Raw genomic sequence first — 19,952 nt, 5'->3', positions numbered from 1 at the left:
CTAAGCTGTAGAGTTCATTTCCAACATAGCTATCTGTTTTGTCCCACCGCTTCTGTGCTACGCCTTCCCCTCAGATAAACTTACATACAAGACAAAGGGTGCAGGACTCAAAAACAAGAACAAAAGGGAAAAGAGGAGAGATGGGGCAGAAGCACAAATGGTACAATAAAAACTTCTTGTTTCCATTCCTTGGAGTTCATTTCAATAAGCATCATTTTATATGATCATATGCACATAGCTATTAAGCCTTTGTGATACTCTCCCTAAGAATATCCTCCTTTGGTCTCACTGTGTGACTGTTTAGAGTCCTGTTTAATTTATCATGTCCAAGTGTAATTTTTGACCAAAAGCCTTTATTTCTTAAGTTTTCCAATTCTTTTCTTGATCTTTCCACAGCACTTGACATTCCTGCCTCCCCTTCTAATCCAGCAACACCCATTATCCCCTCAATTCCAACCACTTCTCATTGACTCCCTCCTCTTGCCTTTTCCTACTGTCCAGACCATGTAACACTCAGATAGGTCCCCAGATTTATCAGATTAATGGGAAGTGAGCATACCATTCTCCTAAAACCCACGGTCAAGGTCTCAGGCACAAGGATCTAAAAGGCCTCTCAGTTACTCTCTAGAGCCCTTGGAACTCCTTAGCTCCAAGTAAGGTAGCTGTTCTTGTGTTTTTATACATTACCCCAGACTAGTTATGCCCACTGTACTTGTTACTATGATTATAATTTCAACATTTCATATGAGTGAGAATAAATTGCTTCTATGAAAGCTAAACTGAAGAGTGGAAACAAAGCAAGCTGCCTTTAAAAGCAACGGCTGTTAGATTCATTCACAATTCAGCATCCATAAAACCTTAAGTTCATTATAAAGGTTTTACTCCAGAATTAACTACCTTCAATGAAAACTTCTGGGCCCTTCTTCAAAATATTAATAAATATGTACTTACATGTTTTTAAGTTAAAATATAATGTTACCTGCATTTACAAATTGTGTGTGACTAGCCATAGAATTCTCTTTATCATAACAAGAGGGTTCCTATTACAAATAAAAATGTCCCACCCTCAGCCATTATTATGTCATCTTGTTCCCTTGTCAGTATACCACATACAGCCTCAACTTCAAGCATTCAAACCCAGTGTTCCCAACTTTACTGCAGCCATGCCACCTGCCTCTGCCTGTATCCTTCACATCTAAAGAGAACCACTAGGGAAAGCCAAAAAACTAACGCTGAGTAAAGTCTTAAGCATGCAGAAATCTTTCACTCTTCTCTAGGCTGATCCCCCCACAAGATGTACTCAAATTTTTTACCTTGTTCTTAAAAAAACAAAATTTAAATGTCTTTAGAATAACTACCTAGATGTTGGTAGTATTTGGAGAACTCTGTCCTTTTTATGGGAAAATCACACCAGTCCAATCTGATGAGCTTACTCCCTAACTAAACCTCACTTATTCCCCAACCTGTACCTGACAGTCACTAAAAACAATTTGCTGAAACAGAAAAGACATTGAAAATATTTAAAAATCTACAATATTGTGTGGTATAATCATGAAACACTATACAGCAATTTAAAGATACATATTATATAACACACTACTAAGGGATATGACTGTTGGAATGAAAAAGAGAGACGCGGCTATAGAATCCATGTTATTGTATCTACCTATCTACACACAGAGACAGAGAGAGACAGAGAGAGAGAAAGAAAGAAAGAAAGAAAGAAAGAAAGGAAGGAAGGAAGGAAGGAAGGAAGGAAGGAAGGAAGGAAGGAAGGAAGGAAGGAAAGAAAGAAAGAAAGAAAGAAAGAAAGAAAGAAAGAAAGAAAGAAAGAAAGAAAGAAAGAAAGGAAGTTAACCAGGAAAAAACATGTCACACAAGTTGAACAAGGATGACACTTTTTTCTCTTTTCACAGGTTTATGTTGATAACTATTTTTAGTAATTGTGCAAGGTTTCAGTTGTAAGAATTCCACACATGCATATAGTATATCCTAATCAATGACATCACTTTCCTCTACCCCACCCAATCTTCCCTAATATGTCACCAGGTTTCATAGTTCCATTATCACACAAGCAAACCAACTATTCCTACCATCTTCATCCTCTTTTGAGTTCGCCATTAGCCCTTCCCCTCTCCAACTCATTAAACCAAAATTGCCCTTTATGTCGGTCATGAAAGAAAAAAGAAAAGATTGCAAACCACCCTAGACACAGTTTGCTCCATAATGGGCCTGAGTTTGGGGGTCAATGTTAGCCATAAAATAATTCTTCCCCTTGCATTGTAATAACTAGATGACATCATGTATTCAAAAGCAACAGTGCTTAGAACAAGTAGGCACAGTACACAATAAAGACCTACTTTCTTTCCTCAAACATGACTTCAACTCCTGATGTTGAAGGGGCACCGTTAATGACGCAAATAATTGAAAATAGAATTCAGGATAAACCAAGAAATAGATTCAATAAATGCTAGCACCAAGTCTCAACAAATCAGAAGAGCAAGAAATTTAATTTTCTTCAACTTGTTTACTAAAATATTCTTACTACAGCATTTATCTTCTACTATCACAATGTGAGGGGAAATAGTCTTAGCATTTCACAATACAAAACCAAAAGCAGTTTGCATTAATATTAAAATGCATTAAGGGCACTGATGAGTAAAACTTATTTAAAGAAAGGAAACTCACATTTGCCACACAATTATCTGACTCCGATATTTGTCATCCATTCTGAAAGCTACTTGCCAAAAAGCACAAAAAGCTACTTTGTCAAAAAGCACAGTGAATCCTGTCAATCCATCCTCACCCCACCTCCTTCAAATCCAAGTGCTGGTGACAGGATGCTCAAGGCAAGGTGACAGGGAGGACAGCCAAACATGGTCCACCCACGGCCGGGTGGGATGGAAGAACAGACCTGAGCCCCAGCTCAGTAACAGAGGTGCCCAAGAAGCTTCCAGATCCATCCAGTGATCACCAAGGATGCCCACCAGTGAAGTTTTCTCCCTGCCTCCCATTTCTAATCCTAGGGTCTGACACTAACCTGGGAAACTATATACTTCCTCTCACAGATCCGAACACCAAATCTATTCTGAGGATTATTAAAGTAATGATGACAATTCTCTACTTCCTGACACAAAACATTATCATTTTCTTTTCATTGTTTTGTTTTTTCCATCCTAGGACTTGAACCCAGAGCCTGAGCACTAATCCTGAGCTCTTTTTGTTCATGGCTAGCACTCTATACCTCATTGAGCCACAGTGCCACTTCTGGTTTTCTTGTGGAGATGAGTGAGTCTCACTAACTTTCTGGCCCAGGCTGGCTTTGAACCTGGACCCTCACATCTCAACCTCCTGAGTAGCTAGGATTACAGGCATGAGCCACCAGTGCCTGGCTATTTTTTCCTTCCTTTCTTCCTTCCTTCCTTCCTTCCTTCTTTCCTTTCTTTCTTTTTCCATATTACCACTTTCTTAAGGGCAGTTAAGGTTTTTTTTGTAGTCAGTCCTGAGGCTTGAACTCAGGGCCTAGGCACTTCCCTTGAGCTCTTTTGCTCAATGCTAGTGCTCTACTACTTTAAGCCATAACTCCACTTCCATTTTTCATGTGATTAATTGGAGCTAAGAGTCTCATAGACTTTCCTGCCCTGGGCTAGCTTTGAACCTGATCATCAGATCAGCCTCCTGGAGTAGCTAGGGTTGTGAGCTACCAGCGCCCCGCTAAGGGCAGATTTTTAAAATATATATATGTAACAACCAGGGTGGGGTTCCAGCCCCAGTGCAGAGAAGAAAAAGAGTATAACAGAGCTTTTTTAATGCTTATAATAACTCAAAAGAATGAGAAAATATATACACCAAATGAACCAGTTATGTCTTGGCAGAATCTGAAGTTTCCTCATTATTATGTATTCTCCTGAATTATGTTGAATTTTACAATCATTTATTAGTTTTTTTTTGGGGGGGGGGTTGTTGTTGTTGTTTTTGTTTCTGCAGTACCACTGTATTCAAGGTCCAAATGTCTTAAAACAAGTGTTCTGGCACTTAAGCCATGCCTCTAGCCCTTGTTCTTTTAGATTAATTTTTAGATATGTCTCTTGTTTTTTGCCCAGACAAGACTCTGACCAAGATCTTCTGGGCTATACTTCCTTCATACCTAGGATTACAGATGTGAAACACCATGCTCAGTTTATTAGTTTATTGGTTGAGAAGAGGACTTTCTAAAATTTTACAACCATTCCCATCTCCACTTTCTGAGTAACTGGGATTACAAACATGAGCTGCCACTCTCAGCCCATTATACTATTTCTTCCATGTGTGTGTATGCTCGTGCACACACAGGTACTCCAATCCTAAAGCTTGAACTCAGGGTCTGGAAGCAACCCCTGAGCTTTTTAATCAGAGCTAGCACTCTAGCACTTGAGCCACAGCTCCACTTCTGGGTTTTTTTGGTCATTAAAGTCTCACAGACTTTCCACCTGAGCTGGCTTCAAACCTCACCCCTCAGATCTCACTCAGATTTACCGGCATTAGGCAGTAGAGCCCAGATTACATTAATGCTACAGCATGAGAAAAACTTTAAAATACTACGTGTTAAGACAAAGAGAAGTCAGGCATAAAAAAGCTACATATGTACTGTCTGGTTTCTATAGAATATCCAGAACACACAAGGACATGGAGACACGAAATTTCTATGTTGCCAGGAAACCGGGTGGAGATAATAGGACTGATGGTTAATGGTAACAGAGATCCTTTCTGGGGTGATGGAAATGTTCTTAGGTAATAGATAATGATGATGGTTGTACAATAGTGTGAATGTATAAAAGCCACTAAATGGCATACTGCAGTGAATTGTATTTGATTTGAATTATCATACCTAATAGAAATCAGATATGACAATGATGCTATTTTAATTTGGGAAAAATTGTGAGACAAAGTTCAAATGATCATGTGTCATAATTTGGTGTTTTTAGGAAGCGCCATGGTTTGGGATCCTGGCTCTTCCGCTTCGCAGCTGTGAGGCCTTGGTCATTAACTACCTCCAGCATCTAAAGCAGAGACAACAGCACAGCCACTACTATAATGCTGATGGAGGACTGAAGACAGGTAGGAGAGGCATTTAGAGGAGCGCATGACACTATTAAGTATTGCTACTATTTTTCTTTATTAGCACCAGTGGAAGAAAAGGTGTGAGGGGGAAAAAAAATCAATACTCTAGCTATAGCAAACCTCTCATATGCATTAAAATTCTGTCTTTATTCTTTTATGCAACAATTCCAGTTCTAGGAAATGACAGAGAAAAGAAAAGGCATACAAAAAATATATATGCACAGCATTGTGACTATTTGACTTCATTTTTTCTGAAACAGGGTCTGGCTATGAACTGGCCTAGAACTCCTGGGCTTATGGGATCCTTCTGCCTCGATCTCCCAAGTAAGCTGGGACTTTAGTTGCATGCAAGCATTCCTTTTTTTACAACAGCAAAGTGGAAATTAATCTAAGTATCCATCTGTTGGGAATTACATAAATTATTAAAGACAATGCAGACACTAAAGTATTAGTAGAAACATGTGTAGTGGACCAGAAAGAAGATCAAGACCCATTGTGAAGTTAGGAACAGAAGTTATACAGCTGCAACGGACACTGATGAAAGCAAACTAAGCAACTCAAGGGCAGCAGGGCAGGGGCGGGGGAGGAAAGAAATGAGAGAAAAATAGGGAATAGATTAGAATAAGCAAAAGGAAAGAAATGCACATATCACCCAGCCTGGGAGAAATTGTTTTATTGTTAATGTTCATAGAGTTCATAAGCATTGTAGACTAGAATGACGATGTCCACCATTGGGAAGGTTTTAAAAAAAATGATGAGGGCTGGGAATGTGGCCTCATGGTAGAGTGCTTGTCTAGCGTGCATGAAGCCCTGGGTTCAAATCCTCAGCACCACCTATACAAAAAAGCTGGAGGTGGTGTTGTGGGATCAGGCCCTGAGTGCAAGCCCCAGAACTGGCAAAAAAAAAAAAATTTCTGGTATAAAATGAATGTTATCATAAATAAGAGATTATAAAAGAGAATGGCAATTATTACAGAGTTCATCTTTATATTTTTCATATTCCTCAAATTTTCTACATAGATCATATACTGCTTTTATAACAACAATAATAACAAAAAGAAGTACTTCCCCTCTCCCCTTTTCTTAGCCACAGAAATCATTTCACAAAAATAAGAAGACTGGAGCTATGATTGAAAACCAAGCATTGTCAAAGTTTCTGAAGATAGAAGAGTGTGTTAAGGACACTAGAACCTAAATGCGTTGAAAAAAAGAGGTACATGATACTTTTTAAAACTAAATGGGGGGCTGGGAATATGGCCTAGTGGTAAAGTACTCGCCTCATATACATGAAGCCCTAGGTTAGATTCCTCAGCACCACATATATAGAAAAAGCCGGAAATGGCACTGTGGCTCAAGTGGTAGAGTGCTAGCCTTGAGCAAAAAGAAGCCAGGGACAGTGCTCAGGCCCTAAGTCCCAAGCCCCAAGACTGGCAAAAAAACAAAAAACAAACAAAAATAAATGGATCTGAACAGTAACAAAGGATTAACAATAAATATTACCTAATAAAATAAAAGCATACACTGAGAATAAAATTAAGGATTTTAAAATACATGAAAAGAATGACATCCCTCATTTCTCAAGAGGCACTAATATTAGAATTAATAAGCAAAATGAAAATAATTCAGTTAAAACAGTAGATCTAAGTAAAAAAAATAAACTGGATGTGGCACAAGTGGTAGAACATCTACCTAGCAAGCCCCAGGCCCTGAGTTCAAAACTCCAGTATCACACAAAAGGGGATGGGGAATTACAATGTTTAATTCATTAAAAACCAAATGTAGGGCAAAGGAGAGACAACACACATGAACTTAAAAATGCTGGTTACATATGACCCAGCAGCCCCACTTTTGGGTATCTATCCAAAAGACCACAAACAAAATCACAGTAATGCCACCAGCACAACAATGTTCATCGCAGCACAATTTGTCATAGCGAGAATCTGGAACCAACCCAGATGCCCCTCAGTAGATGAATGGATCAGGAAAATGTGGTACATATACACAATGGAATTTTATGCCTCTATCAGAAAGAATGACATTGTCCCATTTGTAAGGATGGAAGGACTTGGAAAAAATTATACTAAGTGAAGTGAGCCAGACCCAAAGAAACATGGACTCTATGGTCTCCATTATTGGGAATAATTAGTACAGGTTTAGGCAAGTCATAGCAGAGCATCACAAGGCCCAATAGCTATACCCTTATGAACACATAAGATGATGCTAAGTGAAATGAACTCCATGTTATGGAGACAATTGTTATATCACAGTTGTAACTACTTTCAACGTCCCATGTGTATCTGTAGCTTCTATTATTGATGATGTTCTTGTATCACCTTCCTGTGGTTGTACCTACACTGTATCTGTAATCTTATCTGAGTATATTGGAAACCGTGTATACTGGTATTGGAACTAGGAAATTGAAGGGGAATACCAAAATTGAGAGACACAGGGTAAAAAAAGAAAAACAACTACAAAAGCAATACTTGCAAAACTGTTTGGTGTAAGTGAACTGAACACCCCAGGGGGGGAAAGGGTAAGGGGGAGGGGAGAGGGGGGTATGAGGGACAAGGTAACAAACAGTACAAGAAATATATCCAATGCCTAAAGTATGAAACTGTAACCTCTCTGTACATCAGTTTGATAATAAAAATTTGAAAAAAAATGCTGGTTACAATAAAGGATAGTACGAAATGTTGGTAAGGACTTAGAAAATGGACTGCTTATATACATGTAAACAAGGCACAGACATTATGGAAGAGTCTGGCAGTTTCCCAGTTGGGATGGGGGGATATCCACCCAAGAAAATGGAAAACACACACATACACACACACACACACACACACACACACAAAGCCTGTACATTAATATTCAGAGTAGCACTATTTATAGTAGCCAGAAAGTGATAATAACTCAAATAGCAATAAAAGATGAGTGGACAGCCAGCTCTGGTAGCTCACACCTGTAATCCTACCAACTTAGGAGGCTGAATTCTGAGGATCATGGTTTGAAGCCAATCCAAACAGAAAAATCCATGACTCTTACCTACAATTAACTAGTAAAGAGCTAGAGTGAAAGTGTGGTTTAAGCAGTAGAGCGTTACCCTTGAGCAAAAAGCCAAGCAAGTGCACAAAGCCCTAAAGTTCAGGCTCTAGTACCAGTGTGCGCATACTCGCACGCACACATACACACACATACACACAAGATGAATGGATAAATAAAATATATCATTAGCCATACAAAGGAATATTATTCAGCCACAAAAAAGAATGGCATTCAAACACATGCTCCAACATGAATTGCGCTTTAAAACATTATGCTATGTGAAAGAAATCAAAAGCCACATATTACCTGATTCCATTGATATCAAATGTCCATAATAGACAAGTCTACAACAGCAAAAAGATTAGTTTCTGTCAATGGCTGGGAAGAGCAGAGATGGTGATCAGGATTGCTAAGGAAGGAAGACTGGGTCACCAACGTAACTCCATTCCATCCTCTCTGACTCCATCTACCCATCTGTAACTTTTCTTTTTCCTTCTGAGTCACTCTCCCCAGCCATAATTCCTGGGATTCCAGGAAGAACAGGACTGACTGATAAACTTCTTCATGACAAAAGATTAAATTAACCTCTGAGAACTGAAGTGATGTCCCACTACCAGAGGAAGTAACTGCCAAGACAGGAACCAAAGCTAACCCACGTGAAGCAGGAGCCTCCAACTCCTGGGAATCTGCAGACCCCAACAGCCTCCTCCAAGACTGAGTGAAGCCACCTCCCAGAATAGAGTTAAAGATCAACCAGTTCCACAGGGTCAGCCATGCAAATCCCCAATCATTGCCTTGGGCAGAGGGGGGGTCTATAAAATCTCAAAGTTCCTTTCAGCCCCTCAAATACAAACTTGGGTATCAATGGACATCAATCTGCCCTCTGCTGCTAAGGAGAGGCCTTTTGCTCTGCCCTTCACCACTGCCCACCTATTTGATGGCTTATGGGGTCAGGTGGCCAAGCAGAGTCCCTAGGGACTCCCAGAGAATCCAGTAACACTAATGAATATGAAGTTTCTTTCTGGGGGAGATGCAAATATGCTAAAACACTTTCCACTGTACAGCCCTGTTTGTTCTGACTAAAATGGCCCTTGGCAGTTGTCTGACCTGCCTTTGGGAGAGTAGGAAGAAGGTGCTACGTGCAGAGTCTGGAGAAAAACAGAGAACAGTAAATACGACAAGTACAGGCAAGAGGGGTGTTCACATAGGAAGGGCTGGGCACTGCAGAAAGAATTATTTGCATCCATCAGGGTCCTTGTGAATAACAGGAATGAAAGACTGCACACCAACCTGACTCTCCTCCAAATTAAACCTACTGCCATTCATTCACCCAAACTGTTCATCAGGAGGCCAAGCAGCTAAGGGAGGAAAAGGCAAAGAGGCTGACAGGTTGGGGACCAACACGGTGAAGAGTTTGAGCCTCGCTAGACAGATCTGGAGCATTTTAGAAATGAGCATTCAAAGGTGCCAGTCAGTACCTCTTCGTCTACAAAGAATCCAATCTAAGGCAGGAATTCTTATTTTAAAGTGAAACTTCTAGATTTCTTTTTCTTTCTTTCTCTCATGCATGTATGTGTGTGTGCATGCATGTACTGGGGCTTGAACTGAAGGCCTGGGCACTATCCCTGAGCTCTTTTGCTCAAGGCTAGTGTTCTACCATTGAGCCACAGGTCCACTTCTGACTTTTGAGTTGGAAATAAGAGAGACTTTCCTGCCCTGGCTGGCTTTGAACCTAGATTCTCAGATCTCAGCCTCCAGAGTAACAAAGGTTACAAGCATGAGCCACTGGTGCCCGGCTATGGAACCTCTGCATTTCTAATGCTTAACAACCAGCAGAATGTTTCCTTAAATACTGTGCAAGACACACGAGCTGTGTCAGTCATCCCCATCTCCATTTTCCTCTTTTACCATGTGGCCAGTCTCCTCTCCATTTCTTTCTCACTAAGTCCAGGCTGCTTTCTAAAACCACCACGTCACTCAAACTCTTTAGAAGCCTCCCTCTGTCTTCAGAGCCCATGCCAAACCTTACAATTCACTGAACGCCTTCCACTAACATGGTGGCAACTTGTACCTCATGTTCTGCATCTACCCACACACACTAGGGCAGTACTCCAGAAATGCTAGCTTCCCTTTCCACTCAGGTGCCATTTCTAAAGCCAGTCAACCCAGAATATCCCTCCCAACTAACAGTCAATAATCCAATCCACAGATAAACCTACAATGGCCAACTAACCGTATCAGATATTATTCTAGGTGCTACTGAAGAGTGAAGAAAAAACAGACAAGAATCCCTGCCTTCACAGAACTACAGGTGCTCTGGTGCCAGAAAAAAATGAATATTCAGGTGAGAGAGCAGACCCGCATTGTGGAAGTGTGGAGAAGGCTGTAATTTTAAGGCATCATTATGAAGGTGACATTAGACTGAATACCTGAAGATGCTGAACAGGTAAATAACTGGGACAAGGAGATTGCAAAAGGAACATCAACAGCAAAGGCCTCAGGCGAAAGTTGTACCTAGGATTTCAACTGACATTCTACTCTTCCATTAAGCCCCACTCAAGTGCCACTCACTCTGGGAAAGTATATTTTTTAGTCCTACAAGTCAGAGTTAATCATTTCTTCAACACTGTATCTCATTCTTTTTCTCCCCTGGACATCTTACACAGTGGAAATCCTCCTTTGAACATACACAAGAGTAATCGACGTTAAGTCTATCAAAAAAGTCAATTAAAAGCTGGGCACTGATGGCTCACATCTGTAATCCTAGCTACTCAGGAGACTGAGATCTGAGGACCAAGATTTGAAGCCAGCCCAGGCAGGAAAATCCAAGAGACTCTTATCTCCAGTTAACCACCAAAAAGCCAGATGTAGAGCTGAGGTTCAAATGGTAGAGTGCTAACCTTAAGCAAAAAAAGCAAAGGAACAGCCCCTAGGCCCTGAGCTCAAACCTCAGTACCAACACCAAAAAAAAAAAAAAAAAAAAAAAAGGTCGATTAAAGCAGAATATCATTTTATCATTTGCAAATGGTACATACCTATTTAAACTTCAAATATACAAATGTATATTCATTACTCAATGTAGAACCAAAACATTTTCTTTGAATAAGAGTCTGCAGTTCCTCATGTTTTTAATATTTCATTGTTTTTAGTAAGGTGACGTACTGAGAGGTTACAGTTACACAAGTCAGGTAAAGAGTACATTTCTTTTAGGACAATGTCACCCTTTCCCTTGCTCTCTCCCAGTTTTTCTCTCCCATCCCAAACACAAGTTATATCGTTCATTTTCAACATAGTGTCTAGTGAATACCACTGCTTCATTTGTTCACCCTTTGTCTCTCCATTCAATTCTCAATTTCTTAAACCTCAGATAAAATCCATTATCTATGCTTCCTGCCCTGTTGGGGGACTGGGCTGCAGTTCACCTGTATTAGGCTTATTCCTAGCTAGGGTAACAGTTACACACCACCAGCTCTTGGTTGAACACTTACTTTTCCCTTACTTTTAAAGTAAAGCAGGGACTTAGAAATACTTGTAATATTTTCTGGACAATCCTTCCAAATACTGTTCTGGGTTCCCCAATTTTGTTGTGGTTGTCTTGATCACAAGTCCTGTTTGTTCATAGGCAATTCTTTTTGCCTCCTGCTTTATCATCTTTCCAAAGCACCTCATAAAATAACTTTTTATATCTGCATTTCTTAATTTGAGTAATGTTTATTAAATTATACTCTCAAGTGCCATTGGCAAAAATAAGTTTGAAAACAAACACAACTGCCTCTTGGTAAGCACAGAAAGCAAATGACTCACAGGCAAACCAGAGCTACCCTACCAGCCGGAGCATCTGTGTGCCTGCTGTGGGAATTGGCTGGCATGGTGTATTAAGGAAATGATGAGTGGCTGGGAATATGGCTTAGTGGCAAGAGTGCTTCCCTCATATACATGAGGCCCCAGGTTCGATCCCTCAGCACCACATATATAGAAAATGGCCAGAAGTGGTGCTGTGGCTCAAGTTGGCAGAGTGCTAGCCTTGAGCAAAAAGAAGCCAGGGACAGTGCTCAGGCCCTGACTTCAAGCCCCAGGATTGGCAAAAAAAAAAAAAAGAAAGAAAGAAAGAAAGAAATGATGAGTCCAAGATGTCAAATACATGCTCCAAACAAAATATATAAGGGACCAATAAGCATGGGAAGACACTTGATATTGTTAGTAATTATGAAAATGCAAATCCAAACCACTAAGGGGCTAGGGATATGGCCTAGTGGCAAGAGTGCTCAACTCATATACATGAAGCCCTCGGTTCAATTCCCCAGTACTACATATACAGAAAATGGCCAGAAGTGGCGCTGTGGCTCAAGTGCAAAAAGAAGCCACACTGAGCTGTATGTAGGGCAGTGGCTTTTGCCTGTAATCCTGGCTACTTGGAAGAGTGTGATTGGTAGGATCTTGACTCAAGGCTAGCCTGAGCAGAAAAGTTTCCCAAGACCCTTTCTCAACCAAGAGCTGGTGGTATAGTAATACAGGTGAACTGCAGCCCAGTCCCCCAACAGGGCAGGAAGCAAGACTCTGCCTCAAAAATAATTAAACATCGAGGCTGTAGGAATGATGCTCAATAGTAATAGTACCTGCTTGGCAAAAGTCCCAAGTTCAAACTCCAGTACTAAAAAGAAAAGAAAAAAACAAGCTACACTAATACATAATCCACACCTATCGGGATGGCTATAAACAAAAAGACAGATATTAGGGGTGCTGGAGAGGCTACAGAGAAACTAGAACCTTCAAATCTTGCTGGTAGGAATGTAAAATAGTACACTACTTTGAAAAGTAGTTAGGCAACTCATCAACTGTTAAACATATGAGTTGCAATTGTGATCCCGGAATTCCACTCCTAAATATACACAAAGGACTGAAAAGATATGTACCCCACAAAACAAATATCCGTTGATGGAGGAATGCATACACAAAATGTGGTTATCTATATAACAGAACATTATTCTGCCATAAAAATAAATGAAGTTTTAATACATGTTACAACATGCATGAACACTGAACACAAAATGAAAAAGAGGCCAGACACAAAATAACTGCACAGGAGAGGACTGCATTTACTTGCATATCCAGAGTAGGCAAATCCTCAGGGGAAAAAAAAACAAAAAAGATTAGTAGCAGATAGGAGTTGGGGGGGGGGGGGCGGTGAATAAGGATAGGGTTTCTTTTGAAGGTGAAGAAAATGTTCTTAAATTTAAAAATAGTGATATCCAACTTTAATGGATATACTTAGAATACTTATATAACTGTGGGGCTGGGAATATGGCCTAGTGGTAAAGTGCTCGCCTCATGTACATGAAGCCCTGGGTTCGATTCCTCAGCACCACATATATACAAAAAAGCCAGAAGTGGCGCTGTGGCTCAAGAGGTAGAGTGCTAGCCTTGAGCAAAAAGAAGCCAGGGAGAGTGCTCAGGCCCTGAGTCCATGCCCCAGGACTGGCAACAAAAACAAAACAAACAAAATTATATAACTGTGAACTTTTCAAAACATTCTGTCAGCTTGAGAGAATGGACAGGCTTGGGAAACACCTTTGTGGAACAATGGAAGGGGTGGCATTGATCAAGATGCACTATACTCAACCTAACTTGAAACTCCTTTGTACAACTACTTAACGATAATAATATATATACATATGCATACATACGTGTATTATGTATGTAAGGATGTTATAAATATACATATGTATATATGCATATGTATTTGTGTTCAAAAAACTGTATTAAGCAGAAATTTTCACTATATATAAGAGACTAAGCACTTCTGTTGGGATTAATGGGCCCTTTGAGAGTAGGTTGGCCTCTCAGGCATTTCCCTTTGAATCTGGTAGAGTAGCTGAATATTAAGGCAGGCCTTCTATCAAGGATCACTAAGTACATTAACTAATATCCACATTTTACATACCAGTGTTGTAACAAGATTCCACCACTAGCACTTTTTGTTCCCCAGAATCCTGAATTGCCACTAACAAGGAACTTCTCTTAATCTGACATTTTATGCCACCATTTATTCCCTTCTTGCCTCCAAGTAACAATCTAGAGGACTCACTTCTAACTTCTGTGATATTTTTAAAACCTAGTTTCAATTCTCCATCTGGCATCTATCACCACATGCCACATACTGGTGGCATTTTAATTTATAACATGGACTTCATTTGTTCTCAAACACCCTCAAGCCAAAAAGGACCATTCATTCCTGTTACAAGTGGGGAAAGTGCGGGGGGGGGGGGGGGGGGGGAGTCACATCAGGCCTCCTGAATTCATCTTTATTCACAAATATTGTGTGTGTGTGTGTGTGTGAGAGAGAGAGAGAGAGAGAGAGTGCTTTGGGAATTAAACTCAGGGTGTGGATGTGTCCTTAGATTTTTCTGCTCAAGGCTAGTGTTCTCCCATTTGAGCCACAGTCCACTTCCAGGTTTTTCATGCTTAATGAGAGATGAGTCTGTCTTTGGGAGACTAAAGGGGGGGGGCAGAAAAATGGAGGGACAAAGGGTGAACAAATGCAGCAGTTCTACTCACTGTACACTATGTTGAAATTGAACTGTACAACTTGTGGGTGGGATGGGAGGAGAAAACTGGGAGGGAGCAATATACTCTTATTTAACTGTAACACCTCTGTACATCACTTTTATAATAACAATTTGTTTAAAAATAAAAAAAGCCTAACAGACTTTCCTGCATGATCTGGCTTTGAACCACAATCCTGAGATCCCAGCCACCTTAGTAGCTAGGATTTACAGGTGTGGGCCATCAGTACCTAGCTACAAATATCATCTCAAACTTTTTTATTTTGCCAGTCCTGGGCCTTGAACTTAGGGCCTGAGCACTGTCCCTGGCTTCCTTTTGCTCAAGGCTAGCACTCTGCCACTTGAGCCACAGGGCCACTTCTGGCCATTCTCTATATATGTGGTGCTGGGGAATCAAACCCAGGGCTTCCTGTATGTGATGCAAGCACTCTTGCCACTAGGCCATATTCCCAGCCCATCAAACCTTTTTTATTTTTGACACTCGGAGAATTTTCTCAAAATTAAAATTTTTTTAAGTAAACATCAATAAAAAGATGTACAACTTGGACCGGAATGTGGCTTAGTGGTAGAGTGCTTGCCTAGCATGCACGAAGCCCTGGATTCCATTCCTCAGCACCACATAAACAGAACAAGCCAGAAGTGGTGCTGTGGCTCAAGAGGTAGAGTGCTGGCCTTGGGCAAAAAGAAGCCAGGGACAGTGCTCAGGCCCTGAGTCCAAGCCCCAGGACTGGGGGGAAAAAAATTACAACTCAAGATTTTTTTAACAGCAATAAGCTAAAGTCCAGAATGACTGGAACACTGAAGCAAGAACCAAAAAAGGGGTAAAAGGGGTATTGTTTAGAACAACGGATAAACGAAGGCCCATTACTATAGGGAGATGAAATATCAAGAGATGAAGGACAAGCCAGGTGCCAGTGGCTCATGCCTGTAATCCTAGCTGAGATTTGAGGATTGCCATTTGAAGCCAGCCCAAGAAGAAAAGTTCATGAGACTCTTATCTCCAACTAGCCCCTAAAATGTTGGAAATGGAGCTGTGGCTCAAGTGATAGAGCAAAAAGTGCTAAAGGACAGCACCTAGGCCCTGAGTTCAAGCCCCAGTACCAACACATGCATACACATACATACACACACACACACACACACACACACACACACACACACAGATGAAGTGCCAGGCAGACTCATTCAGTTTCTTTGCTTGTCTTCATCAAGGAACATGACTTAAAACTGGGAAGACAAAACGGAGCTAGCATCTAAGTATCATGGACAGTGAATAGTAATGGAATATAGAGCTCAAAAGCATTTGCTTCTCATTCAAACTGGATTCCCTGATACTGAAAAAAAAAAAAAAAAAAAAGAGGGTGGGGGCAGGACTAGGGTTTAAACTCAGGGCCTCATGCTCTACCAGCCCTTTTGGGTTATCTTCAAGGTTAAGTCTGAATTTATGGCCAGAGCCAGGCCTAACCTGTGGTCCTACACTGTACCTAACCATTGATGAAGATAGAATTTCTGATTTCCACCTTGCAAGTAGCTAAGATTACAAGCTTGAGTCATTACACCCAGGCCCCAGAAAAAAATGAAAAAGAAAACCTTTAGATTCCTGGGCGTTATTTAAACTATTTTGACAAAAAGTCAGAATTATCACAAATGTAGGAACACATCCACCATGTTTAATAAAGGAACAGGCAGAGAAACCTCATCTATGGGTAAGCTTGCCACAGATCTGCTGATAAACTGTAGACTAACAAAAGTCTTTGAATACAGCTAAAAGAGAAAGCCACCATAGGCTCTTCATGAAGGAAGGCTCTCCATTTGTTATCCCACTAAAATGGAAGATGACACAGATATTTACATTACTAATACTAACAAGATGGTCTAACCAAACCATTTTGTGATAGGGTGGTGAGCAAAATAGAATATGTTCTGTACAGCAGAAACTCAAAAGAGGACTGCATAGCCAGTTAAGCATCTGATGGCTAACATGTCAATGTCAACCAACTTGGTAGGCAGTTGCCAGTAAAACACCACAGGCATCCATCCTTTTCCACAATCTATAGATTAAACTCCTATTAATCTAATAAAGCTATTACCTTTCTCTTCACATTTGCAAGGGTCAAAACACTCTGAATGAACCAATACAACACAGCCCAACAGAATTACAGGTTCCATATAGGTCACAGGAAGCTAAAAAGGATAGTCCAAAACTAAAACTGACAACTGGGAGTCAAGGACAGCATTGAGATTTCAAAATTCATAAACATGATGAGATAACAAAAGTTGCTCATAAAAAAAAAAAAACAGGTACATCAGTATATACCTGTAATCACAGCATTCAAGAGGCTGAGGCAGGAGGATTTCCAGTCGGATATGAGATTCTGTCATCAAATTAAATTAAAATTTTTAAAAGCTAATAAAAGGCTGAACTCAAGCTGCATTAACAGATGCTTATATCCAAACTAGTTAAGATAGTTCTCAAATTCACCAACTAAAGAAAATTCATATTTTTCTTATCATTCTTTCTTAGCCATTACAGAGTTGTAACCAGAATCTACAAATACCATTTAAAGCTCTAGGCTTTAGACCTAGAGTTCTTTAAATATATCTTAGCATTAGGAAGTGTTTTATTTGATCTACCTAATTTATTGACATATCAGTGACAAATGTTCCTTAAGAGGAGTAGATATTATACAATCCAAATCTCTCTTTTAACAAAAGAAGAAACAGGAAAATTAACTAATTTGCCCCCAAAATAGCATAGCTATGTGGTAATGGCCATGACCTCTACCTACATGAGTCCCCTTTTTCCAAATCTTGTTCATCTCCAGTCCTCTAGATCCCTTTTAAAAACCTGTCCTATGCATCAAAGAATTGGAAAGTACACTCACAATCATCCATCAACACTACATTTTGCTCAGGACAAATTAGCTTAGCAAGAACAAATAACCACAGCACATTAGCCCATAAAATATTTTGACACAGTATGATCATTTACAAGTTTGATAACCAATATCTGTTACCAAAAAAAATAATAACTCCAATACACAAGTGGCTTTTATTCCTAACGTGTGATTACTGATTAAAGCATTATTTCATATGCCACTTACTATTAGAAAAATATTCGATTTCATGGATGGAAATGCTTTCAATGGACATGAATTGTAAAGTGCTCTCAAAACCCCTCCCCTCCCATAAAACACACCATGTGAAAACTATTAAAGGGTTCTGAAGCCTTGAAACCTAAACACAAGGCCATAAGCTTTTCTCCACATAGGATATAGGAGCCTTGTGCTTGAGAGTGTCTTGCTCCTCCCTCCCTTCTTCCCTCCCTCAGAAACAACATCTCTTCACTAGCCCAAAGGTACAAAGATTGCATGCCAGGTGAACCAGCAGATTCCCAGAGGCCTTGTGTCCATCCTTCCCCCGCCCTGTTAAAGAGGAGGACCAGTAAAGGATTCAGAGCCAATAAAAAGATAAGTGAGCAAAAGATTGGCTGATGACCAATGAGCATCTGCTAGGCCAGCTCAACAAGAACATTCCCAAGTTCCTCCCCCCCCCCCCCCCCCAACACACACACACTTACTCCCTTACCTCACCCCCACTCACAAATGAGACCTGGCTGCCTCTCCTTGCCCCGGGGCCTGAATCCTTGGGCTCCTCTGGGACTCCTTTATAAAGGAAGAGGGAACTTTACTGCCCAGTCAGTCCCCTCCTCCCCAGTGTCATCCATTAAAGCCCCAGCAAGCTCTTTGTTTCCAACAGCTGTGGGAGGGCAGGCGGCCTTGGAAGAGAGGGGAGAGGTCAGTCCCTTGCTCCCCAGGCTGCCAATCTCAGGCTCTCCAGCAAAGAAACACAAGCAGGGGATTCAGCATCATTTTTTTTTTTTTTTTTTGCTTTCCACACCACCCTAATAATTCAGGATACACTTTCCTACACACAGGGGTACTGCTAGGAACCTAGTCACCACTTTCTACACCCAAACAACACACAAGAAGAGTCCCAGGCACCCCATCCATCCTCAATGGAGGATGACTCTTGGACTCTAACCTCTCTTCTTCAATGCCTAGCCCAGGGGTGGCTGCCTGAGCCCCAGGCACCATCCAGCCACACACAGCAACACAAAAACACAGGGTCATTTCCTGGGGCCTGGGACTTTCCCCTACCCAGATCCACAAAACTGTGTGACACTCCCTCCCTCCGGCTTGTGAACCCAAAAGACATGCACACACATAAGCCCCCCAGTCCTCAGTGCCACCAATTCCCTTCACCCTCATGACCCTTCCAAGGCCCCGGAGACCTAAGGAGGAGCCTCCCCGGCACATGGTCACTACTCTAGCCCTTTGCCTCAAGTCCTCCCGCCCCTCACACCTACACACACACACGCACACACACACAGATCCCGACCATACTCCCTCCTGAGTCTTCACAACACAAACACGCGCTCCCGCTAGCACACACACACACACACGATCAGATCACTCGAGCTGCTCCGTGCTCCCTCTCGTGGGTCCCGGCCTCACTGGGGCACCGCACACGGAGCCGCCCTCGCCCGGGCCACCGGGCACCCAGGGACGCACGCACGGCCACTCCCCATCCCTCAGCCCTGCCCTCCCGCCCCGGCTCCTGGGACACCCCCCCCCCTCCAACACACACACACACACACACGCTGGGGGCGCTCCCCAAGTCCAGCCGTGGGAGGCGGGCGGCAAAGGTGGCGGGGAGGGGAGGGTAGGAGGGAGGGCGGGCCCCCGGGGGCGGGCTCCGGCCGGTCCTACCTGAGCAGTTGATGCTCTTGCCTTTGCCACCGGGACAGTCCCCGCCGCCGCCGCCACCGGGAGGCTGATTGGAAGCGCGGCTCCCGGGCAAGGAGAAGGCGAAGAGCAGAAGCACCGACGTGTAGCAGCAGAAAGCGAGCGGGGGCGCAGCAGGCAGCCGGAGCGGCGCCAGGGCGGCCGCGGCGCCCATGGCTGGCGCCCCTGGACGGCGGGAAGTACAGGGAGCTGCAGGCCAGAAGCATCCAGCCGTGCGCCCCGAGCGCCGCGCCGCCGTCTGGGCGCCTCCTAGCACGGGAAGCGCCGCGCCCCCGAGCAGCCCCTCGGCATCGCCCGCCCCGCCCGCGGCACTCGCCAGGCCCCCGGGCTGGGCTGCGCTCGCTCGGGACAGAGTCGGTGGGCACCGCGCGCGCGTGTGTGTGTGCGCGCGTGCGTGTGTGTGTGCGTGTGTGTGTGTGCACGCGCGCGCGCGAGGGTC

The 19,952-nt window shown here is 42.3% G+C and overlaps 1 protein-coding gene across 1 annotated transcript in view; it reads right to left on the bottom strand.

The window, feature by feature from the left end:
• Tmeff1 (transmembrane protein with EGF like and two follistatin like domains 1) overlaps positions 1-19,723 on the bottom strand; it is a 77,252-nt gene extending 57,529 nt beyond the window's left edge. The window contains exon 1 of the mRNA XM_048338149.1: positions 19,478-19,723. Within this exon, the coding sequence (XP_048194106.1) occupies positions 19,478-19,667 (190 nt within the window). The 5' untranslated portion in view covers positions 19,668-19,723. The remainder of the gene's footprint in view (positions 1-19,477) is intronic.
• Between the last annotated feature and the right edge of the window lie 229 nt (positions 19,724-19,952).

The sequence above is a fragment of the Perognathus longimembris genome, chromosome 1 (assembly GCF_023159225.1).
Source record: "Perognathus longimembris pacificus isolate PPM17 chromosome 1, ASM2315922v1, whole genome shotgun sequence".
NCBI lineage: Eukaryota > Metazoa > Chordata > Mammalia > Rodentia > Heteromyidae > Perognathus > Perognathus longimembris.
Note: the sequence above shows the minus strand (reverse complement) of the source record. Positions and strands in the feature narration are given on the sequence as shown.